The following is a 10,665-nucleotide window of genomic DNA, read 5'->3' as shown; positions in this document are numbered from 1 at the left end:
AAACAGCTATTCGAGATTTTGCTCATAGCATTCCACATGAACAATTTGTGAGAGTATTTGAGAACAAGAAGAAACGTGTGCAAGCATGTTTGGAGGTTCATGGGGGACATTTCCGACATTTGCTGTGAAAATGTGTGCTAATGTGTGTGTATAAGCTACGCCCTGTACATAGTGCTTTTATGCCATAAAATATAATAAATTTTGAGTAAAATAATTTTCTCGTTGCTTTGAATATGTGACAATTCAGGTGTATAGAGACTTTTTGAACGCTCTATATTTGTCCATAAGACGAAATTTGGGGCTGTCTCGTCTCGAAAGGCACATCTGCCTCTACCGAAAGAGCTCTGTTTCATCTACCATCTTGACACAAAAAATTCTGTGTCGATTCTTGTAACCGATACACACCTTTAGTGAATTAAAGCATAAACTAGCTGAACCTGCGCTCTCTACACAGCGCATCATTCACATATGAGCCCGAATCTCCTGGTCATTTCTCACGACATCTGTACGTGTCCCTTTACAGTTACAAGTGAAAGACGTCTTGATAAAAATCGGTAAGGGGTACCATGAAGGGGAGACTTTTCGATTATTTTTACAATATTTCACTGTTTGCAGGATTTGAGCCTACTTCCAGTTGCAGTTTCTAAATCATGTATGACCAGAGTTTTCTTTCTTCTTGCATGCAGATTGTAATAAGCAAATACATTACACCCACAATTAATTATAATGTCAGTGGTGTATGGTGTTCATTGTGCAAAACACTCCAAACAATTAAGATTCACCTTAAACGAGTGGTTATCCTTCGTTTTTCATTATCATTTATCCATGAAACAAACACCTGAGAGATATGCAATCCCTGTATACAACTATGTGGTGTTGGAATGTATAACTTGTAGGATATATCTTTTCAAAATTTCAATACTTTCAGTGTACCTCTAAAAAGTGTAATAAAGAAATAACGAAAATGATTCTTTTAAATATTCAATTAGAACTGGACAATCTACAAAAAATTTGGAATCGACAAGTGAAAACGGCACGTTTCTAGCACTTACGGTTTTCGAGATCTCATTGTCGAAAGGATTGGAGAAGACAAACATATAAAATTTCCTTTGGAAACAAACATATCGTCGCATGAGAGCCAGAGGAACATAACTCCATTTTCACAGGTTTACAGGCGAAAGGACCAAAATATTATTTTCTTAGAAACATGTACGTTTAATAAGATGGTAATTGAGCTACATTACAACAGATGACCGACAAGGAGAACAGATTGCGTTACGTTCCATTTACACTAAGTAGGTCTTTCAATACAGTGTGTCTATAAAAGAACTCCGGGGTTTTGAGGCAAAATATTTTAATTAAGTAAAAAAACGTACATACATGTGTTATACATGATTGGAAAGCTTACATTTTCAAGTTTTGTTTTTAACAATTTAATAAAGTTCAATACGAGCCCCACCGGGGTTTTGAGGCAAAATAAGTAAAAAACATACATTTGCGTGTGTGTGAGGCACTGGCTCGGCAACAGATGGATTGGAAGGGAGGGACCTATTCCATGGCCTCCAAGGAGCTCTGATATGACTCCGTTGGACTTTTTCTTCTGGGGGCATATCAACAGTCTTGTGTATGCGGTAGAGACCTGAACGGGCAGAATTTTTCGGCCCGAGCCCAATCCAGCCCGAACGTACCTAGGCCCGGGCCCCGAAAAGTTTTGGAGATTTTCGGCCCGAGCCCGACCCGGCCCGATAAGTTTTTCAAAATTCTTGGCCCAAGCCCGGCCCGGGCCCGATAAATTTTAAAAGTTTTTGGCCCGACCCCGGCCCGATAAATTTTTGAAAAAATTAGCGAACCCGAATCTTTCTCAAAATTTAGTACTAAATTTGACCTAACCCTCAGAAACATTTTCTAAACTTTGGTTCACAACCTGACGCTTGCCTTCCGAATGGTACGATTGCCTCCTAGAACTTTGCCTGTCATCGAGAGAACAAAAACTTCATTCCCTGTAACAAAAATCTAACTTAATTGATTTTTAGCATAAAGTGAAGATGGCAATATTGTTTAGCGACAGGCTTTCTACCCCTTCTTTTTAAATTTTGAGTTCAGTGAAGGTCAAGGTCAGAGCTCAATTTACCGCGTAATGCCTGCAATCCTCTATAGTGAAAGAGAGCCGCTAAGCAACACAAACTGTAAATAGCTATTGCATTCTTTGTAACATTTTCACGGACACACTTCTTCAACGTTTGGCTTTATTGCAATTATTGTTTAAAGAAAGTCAACAATTATTAAAGAATTGCAATTGATCGGCTGGGGCGAAATCAGTATCGGCCAGCCCGGCCCGGCCCGGCCCAAAGAAATAACAGAGTTGGCCCGCCCAAGCCCGGCCCATGCAGGTCTCTAGTATGCGGAGAAAATTCGTAATGTTCGCCATCTCACCGAACGAATACTGATTCACTGATTACCGCAGCCGCTACGTCGTCCCAAGGTCAACGCTCCGCAGCGCTGCCACCTGTCGATAAAAACATTTTAGTATGACTAAAACTTTTTGAGCTAGTCGTTTCAGAGAAATTAACTAAATTTTGCTCTCTTTTATCGTTAATAAGATATGAATTTTTAAAACCCCGGAGTTCTTTTATAAACACCCTGTATTATGTTCAAATATGAAGAAAACGAAAACCGCATTTTTGGAGTTACGTTCCTCTGGTTTTTATGCAACGATATGAACCTAGCATTTTAATATATAGATACTTTGTTCAAGCAATACCAAAAAATGGGAAACATATTTGCGATGATAGAAAACCAGCCAGAATAAAAACTATTCGTATTATGCTTCTCAACTCGTTTTCTCTGGAAATCAATGGAATAGGATACGTAAAAAAGTAAACGCAATCAGTATAACCGAAATCTAGATAGAACTAAAATACTAGTTTGAATAGAGATATAAAAAAATAACTGGGTTTTCAATTTTGCTATTTGGGGGGCGCGTTGGCTCAGTGGTAGAGCGTTCACCGCCGGTGCTTGGGGTCCCTGGTTCGATCCCAGCTTGCGCCGTGTGGACTTTGTGGTGGACAAACATCGTACTCGTTTGTTTTCTCGGGGTTCTCCTGTTTCCTCCCACTTTCTTCATTCTACCATTTCACTCATCTCTTATCATCACCGTCTCCTTTAGCCTAACCGGCATAACTGTGGGACGTAATACTAAAGATTTCATTTCATTTTTTCAATTTTGATATGTTAATCTGTAAACACACACACAGGTTACCACTGCTATTTATCGAAGTTCAATCTAATAAACATTCTATTTCATTTGAGGACTTATATGAGAGTAGGAATAGACCACGTAATCTAGATGTTAACGTAGAAAATGAAGTACTCGAGTATAACAAGGATTTAGTATTCTTCAGGATGAGTTTGTTAAATATAAAGTTAAGCAAGTACTGCTAATAGAAAGTACCCACACTTGGATAAATTCTTAATTGTGTCTTTTATACTAATTTGAGAATGCTGAGTCCAGTGGAAGTATTTTCAAACCATCCTTCCGTCCATGGAGTCACGACAAAGTTTATTTAAAATTCGGGACTTGTATTTTAATTTATATTCCACATTTGAATCACTTTTTTTAAAGAACCATACAGATTGCTCTCTTCCATGGACGTGTATGTTTAAAAGTAGCTCTATTGGATTCAGCGTTCTCAAATTTGTGTAAAAACTACAATTAGAAATGTATCCAAGAGTGGGCATCAGTGCAGCTTCAAAGATACCAACTTCTTCTCATGATCATATGAACGAACATGTTTAAATATTGTGAGGGTAAGTCAATAAGTAACTTCAATATTTTTATATATCTTTTCAGGTTGGTTCTACAGCATTCTGTGCTCACCAGATGCTAGGTGGCACCGTTGTCTTCGCCTCTGGTAGGTTGCAGCCATTGACAACTGGTTGCAGCGTTATCACGTCCATAGAGTAATAATATAGTATAAGAGGTTTCAGCTGCTCTTCCCGCTGAAACTATGGAGACCGTGGCGCCGCTACTCAAGGAAGTTGGGTACTACGAACTACTAAAAGCAAGAACGAATCAAATCATTCAGAGCGCATGAGTTTGGTTGAATTAGCCAATGATACACTTATCTACTACCAGTAGCAGACGATGCAATTAGTTACAACTCTATCCGGTAGTGTCACCGAGTCACTTTCGTTGCATTGTGGGAACGATTTGAATTTCCATTAGGAATATAGGAAGTGGTTTATCAGGTTAATCAGTGATCACGTCAGTCTGCTTTGCGCTGTTACGAAGTAAAGATGGCCGCGCCACTCTTTGTGTGCACTAAAGAAGAACAGCATTCTGTCATCCGTTTCTTGTGGTCGGAAGGTGTACCAGGAGCGGAAATTGATACAAGACTTTCAGCACAATACCAGGACAATGTGTGGCCACTGCGAAGCGTTTACCAGTGGATAGAACAGTTCAAAAGTGGTCGAACGAGCGTGAAGGATGAACAAAGAGCAGGGCGTTCAGCTACAGCAACAACTGATAACGTTGTTGAACGAGTCCGTTTCTTGATTCTAAATAACAGAAGAGTGACTTTTGATGAACTGGCAACCCATATGCAGATTAATCATGGTTTTACGTATGAAATCATGCATAACAGGCTCACGTTTCACAAAATCTGTGCGAGATGGGTTTCGAAAAAACTTGATAAGAGCATAGCCGAAACCGTGTGAGAACCTGTCAGCACCTACTAGACCGTTATATTAACGAAGGTGAAGCGTTTCTCATTCTAATTATCACTAAACATTGTTCGCCGTAAGCTCTAAACTGCGATAAACAAAACCATGTGAAACGAAATCTCGCTGATTTGCTGTTGTCCTACCGACGCTTGTACTCCTCCGCAAAATAGTTCATGTGATTTGATTATTACTTTTACTATAAAGCTTCATATAAAACTGCTATATTATTATAAATGACAAAAATATAATATGGATTATCTAATAATACTCAATCGAGTGTGGCTAATGAAACAATAGAAATAAATACTAAGCATGCGCAGTAATTCTGGCGCCAACTCAACTGTGGACGGTGTTCTGCTTTTAAAGTCTGAAAGATGGCTGGCATGAATTCCGGTTCCGCGAATGTTGTGGTGAAACACCAACAAACTAAACCTTTACTCACTAAGCAACAATTGTTTACCAGCGAAATTTAAATACTTTTTTTTTTTTAATCTTTCAAGTTTTTTCTTTCTTTTCTGCTGCTGCTGTAAGTATTTAGACAACACGAGACAGTATTGTCAAAATTCACGCGTATAATTTGCTCCTTCCCGTGGGGAGTGGGAGTGATACATCACTAGCCAATCGTATTTGTGACAAGCGGAAGGATACTAATATTTTGTTTATCGGAGTTTAGAGCTTACGCTGAACAGGGAATAGAGATGAAGCGTGAATTCATCACTTTGAACCAGAAAGCAAACGCCAGAGTATGAAATGGAAGTAACCCGGAAACCTCGTTAGCTGTTTATATATATTACATAAAATGTTAAAATTATTATTCACTTTATTTTGCATCCTTGCCAAGTGTACACAAAATAAGAAAGATGTAATATCTCAAGTTTGCCATTTGCATAAATTTGCCATCAACGGTTCATAAGTGAAAGTTTTCCTTTACTAACTGATTCTTTAAAAACATGCAGCTCTGAAATAACCATTAACATTTTTTTGTCTATATATCTTTTTTAAGCGAAGAAAATAGTTACAAGAAACGAGTTGCATTCTAATTTGGAAGAGATAGAGAAACTGGTGAGGCAGACTGTGATATGGGAGGGAAGAGGAGCTTAATGCGTGGATCTCTTTCAATCTGAAGCACATGAGAACGTTTACTTAAGAGCTTTCTGCAGAATTTATTCCATGATTCATTTCCCTTGTGAGCTTCCAGAGAAGAGATTTTTTTTTTCTTAAAATACTCCTCAAGAAGTACCCTTCCATGCAGGTTGATCTTGCATTATTATTTTTGGTCTAAAGAGAGAGTTAAAAATAATTTTTAAAAAGAACGGAAAGCAAGCAATATTTATAATTCTGAAAATACCTTTGCTAAGCTGAATTAGCTTTTCATATTTCTTTTTTAAAAAAAAAGAAATGAAATTTTACAAAATTAATTTTGTAGCGTTTTTAGTCTCTTTTCTTTCAAGAAAAGCTTATATGAAAATTTAAATAAGCTGTCTTGTTACCATCTCAAATTCATGCGTCTCCCAAGTTAAGGTTAAAATTAAAATAAACCTGTCTCGTCACGTAATGTTAACGAAATATTTCTCAGACATTCGTTAGCAGACGTCAAAATTTCAAGTGAGATGTATCTGTGTCAGGGATATGTGTGTCTCTCTTCAGAATATGGGTGTCACCGTTAGGAATCTTTGTGTCACTGTTAGGAATTTCTGTATCACTGTTAGGTGTCTCTGTGTCGTTTTAGTGGTCTGCGTCATTGTTAAAAATCTCTGTGTCACTGTTAGAAGTCTGCGTCATTGTTAAAAGTCTCTGTGTCATCGTTAGGAGTATTTATATCACTGTTAAGAGTCTTTATGTCACTTTAGGAGTATTTTTGTCACTCTTAAGAGTATCTATGTCACTGTAGGAATCTCTGTGTCACTGTTAGGAGTCTCTGTGTCACCGTTAAAAGTATTTATATCACTGTTAAAATACTTTATGCCACTTTAGGGGTATTTGTGTCACTCTTAAGAGTATCTATGTCACTGTAGGAATATCTGTGTCACTGTTAAGAGAATTTTTTACTTTTAGTGCCTGCGTCACTGTTAAGATTATTTGTGTCACTGCTAGGAGTCTCTGTGTCACTGTTGGGAATTTCTGTGTCGTTGTTAAGATAAGAAAAACAGCAATAGATACGATCTGTTATTTAACAGCTAGTTATCTTTTATATGTGCAGTACATAAATTCTACAATATTACAGGACTTAGTCATAAATCTCGCAATACTGTGATACATAAAGTATCTACATATATTTATTACAGTATAATAAAAGCAGGTAAAGATAAAAGTATAACTATTCCTGTTGGACTGTTTGTGGCCATTTTCCTGGCTGTTCCTCGATACAACGTCTTGTCCTTAGAGGGAAAGAAGTCAGCCACTTCTGTTTCTACTTCCTGATGGTTAGTGATTCCCACCACAGATTTAATTGACCCGGGATCGAATCAAGGATACCTCGCCGCAACAAAAGTGTCCCTCGGTTTTTATTCACTCGGAAGTTTAACGGGACACTGACATCATGGAGGTTGATTACTGTGCTATGACGAATAGATGGCACACTTGCACGTGTCAGGAATCAGGTAGAAAGAAGCTTGACCGTAGTTCATTGATCTTACGTCACGAAACTTATGATGAAAAAAAATTTTAATGATGCAATGATTTTTTTCATATTTAGACGGCTGATGGAAACAGGAGAGTAATCAATTCGATATTTTAGATTTATGGTTCCATACAGGAACGCCCGCAGGACTTTTTCCCAGGGGGCGGGGCGGAGACCGACATGAACAGAAGTCATATATATATATATATATATATATATATATATTGATGCACAGAAGACTGTACTTCGTGGAAAATAAGTATTATTGTTGCACATTGCATAACTTTTAGGACTAGAAAACTCCTAATACGCCAATTAGAGACAGGTGGACGTAGAGCACTGATCATGTTAGTCGCCAGGCTGGACGTCGTTCAGCCGGTCGTTAACAGATGGCGTTGGAGCGGCTCGGATCCACAAAAAGCTGTCACTCCAAGTGGTTTGGTTTGATTTATTCCATAACTTTATTAAACTACAGTAAACATATTGAATATTGTAGTTGATGAGTGAGCAAATCTAATATGTTTTGGCTTGTATTTCGAAGAACTGAACCCATTTTTTCGAAAATCTAAGGGGCAATTGACCTCCGTTGCTTTCTACTTCAGAGTGACGATGGTGCTATATAATAAATTCTTCAGAATATGTATTACCTTTAAACCATAAACCAAAATTAAGATTTAAGACTTTAACATAATTTTGGGGTACATTTCGTTAAGAATAACGCGTACTGTTATCTTTCCTAGAACCATAAAAGAAAGCTTGATGTGGTTACTTTAGTGTTAGTTGAACCTTCACAGGCGGGAAATAACGCAGAAATGACAAGAGACTGGTCGCCACGCGACGCTCCAGTCGCCAGTAGCACGCTCCTCGGGGGGATTGTAGTGGGTGGTCCAAGCTAAGCAACGCACTGGGTGGCACTCAGTGTTGCCAATTTAGGAGAAAAGTCGCTAATTCTAAGGGATTCAACCTCCACGATAGCGACAAAAGTATTTTTTTCCGATTGGCAACTTTTTTGGTGATTTTTATATGACGATTTAGCGACTTACTTGTAAATCTAGCGACTTTTTGCTGAAAACAACCACTCCGTCTGTAGAGAAGCATTATTGGTTTAAGCAGTTTTTATGCCCTTTTTGTTTGTTTGTTTGTTTGTTTGTTTAATCAGCACCAGTGGTAACGAGTTTCGGAATACAGTGTAACCACTCCTCCTCAATTCTGCATTATCTGTTATTCTTGTCCTCTAAGTAAGAAAAATTATTACAACCTTCTTGTCCTTTAGTTTGCAGAGCATCCGTTGAGAGGCACAAGTAATAGAGCATTATCGATAGCAATGATATTAACTATAGATGTGTGAATAAAAGGGAAGTAGGTATTTGTTATAGTCGTATTGGTCCAGTGTCATCTTTTAATTATCGTGCACTTTTTTTTTTTTTTTTAAAAAAAAGTATAACGTATGTACTGTACTGTTAATTATTTCGGAACTATTATGATTCCAAAATATGATTTCTAAATTTAAGGATTGGTTGCGTTTCGTTGACAAAGATGTGAGTAAAACACATTGTTTATTTTACATCTACAATTTTAAAACAATGCTTAAGCAATTTCACGAATAATTTTATAGCGATTTTTAACTCAAAATTGAAGTTATTTCACTTCTTGTTTAGCAACGTTTTGTGCCAACATTTTGGCAACACTGGTGGCAGTCGGGTTCGAGCTCTGACGCAGTGAGGATCACGCGTGGTGCAAAAACAGTTTTTGAGTTTTTAACCAGTCTCATCACTTTCTGGACACACCCAATATTTCAGTGTTGTCAAAAGTTTTCGGAAGGTCTAAACTCAAAATAAGGGTAAATTATATTAACATTTGTAAAATTGTTCCTAAATTAGACTAAATTTACAGAATAATCGGGATTTCGAGGGCTCCTGACCCCTTACGTACAGCCTTAGATATGGTTATCATATAACATCAAGTTTTAAGTTGCAATATATATATTATTTTTTGTGAATTTTCTCAAAAATTAGGCATGAGAATGTATACTAATATATATCATTTTATTTTTCTTGATAAGGTCTATTCATTGGTATACGTCCCATCTTTTTTGTACAGTTAAACCCAGATAATGTACAGAGTGTCTAATATATAGAGACCGGATGTTAGGCAAAATGCCTATTCTTTAGTATTAAAGATATGATCAAAAATAATGTTTCAAAGTTTATGTGGGGGGTTATAGTTTCGATTTAAGCCAATTTTATTTTGCCTATTTTGCCTATTTCGACCTTTACTGCCTAAATAATTGCTTTAGTGCCTAATGTTGCCTATTTTATGCATTTTCTTTAAAATAAGCCTTCATTGGGAAAATATATAATTTATACAACATAAATAAAGACGCATATATAAGTATAATAAGTGTTTGTAAATACAAACACGTGCTACGTTACAATGTACATACAGGGTGAACTACAAAGATGTGTATAAACTTTGGGAGGTGATTAATTACATCAAAAGAAGACAAAAAGTCCTCTTGTATTTTGTCGAATTTGTGTCGTGTACGAGTGACAGTGGTGCCAACTTGGAATCGAAAATCAAATCTTGACAATTGGAACGGAACAGATAGGTGTGCACATACGTTGAGAGGTGATTCGTAACATGAAAAGAAGACAAAAAGTCCTGTTGCATGTAGTCGAATTCCTCGTCGTGTACGAGTGACAGAGGTGCCAACTTGGAATCGAAAATCGTACACATACTTCGACAGATGATTCGTGACATGTAAAGAAGACAAAAAGTCCTCTTGAATGTCAGGAAACACCTCCCGAAGTATGTGCACACTTTTATGTCTCGTTCCAATTGTCAGGATTCGATTTTCAATTTTAAGATGGCACCCCTGTCACTCGTACACGACGCGGAATTCCATAACATGCAACAGGACTTATTGTCTTCTTTTGATATGCATCATGCAACATGTCTTCTTTTGATATCACGAATCACCTTCCGAAGTATATGCAGATCTTTTAGGTTCACCCAGTATGTATGAATGCATAACAAGCTTCGTTTTTATGTGTACAATAAAATAAGATATTAACAAACAGGTATGTTTCTATATTCTTTGAACATTATCTATGACCTGAACCTATTTTTTAATGGTATTAAGTATTTATCTTCATTATTTCGAGCTATATTTTAGTGCCTATTTTACTGCCTATTTTTAAATTTTTAGTGCCTATTTGCCTGCCTATTTTACAGGTTTTTAGTGCCTAAACATCCGGTCTCTACTAATATACAATGCAACCCGGAGTTTGGGATAGTATAACTTTTGAACCTGAAGTGAAACA

The 10,665-nt window shown here is 37.1% G+C and overlaps 1 protein-coding gene across 1 annotated transcript; it reads left to right on the top strand.

Moving 5' to 3' along the window:
- Positions 1-4,296: 4,296 nt before the first annotated feature.
- LOC145675048 (protein GVQW3-like) lies at positions 4,297-4,716 on the top strand. Its single transcript, XM_081745413.1, has one exon. The coding sequence runs from the start codon at positions 4,297-4,299 to the stop codon at positions 4,714-4,716; it is 420 nt and encodes a 139-aa protein (XP_081601539.1).
- The last annotated feature ends 5,949 nt before the right edge of the window (positions 4,717-10,665 follow it).

The sequence above is a fragment of the Thermobia domestica genome, chromosome 18 (genome assembly GCF_964235325.1).
Source record: "Thermobia domestica chromosome 18, izTheDome1.hap1.1, whole genome shotgun sequence".
In the NCBI taxonomy this organism is placed as follows: Eukaryota; Metazoa; Arthropoda; class Insecta; order Zygentoma; family Lepismatidae; genus Thermobia; species Thermobia domestica.
Note: the sequence above shows the minus strand (reverse complement) of the source record. Positions and strands in the feature narration are given on the sequence as shown.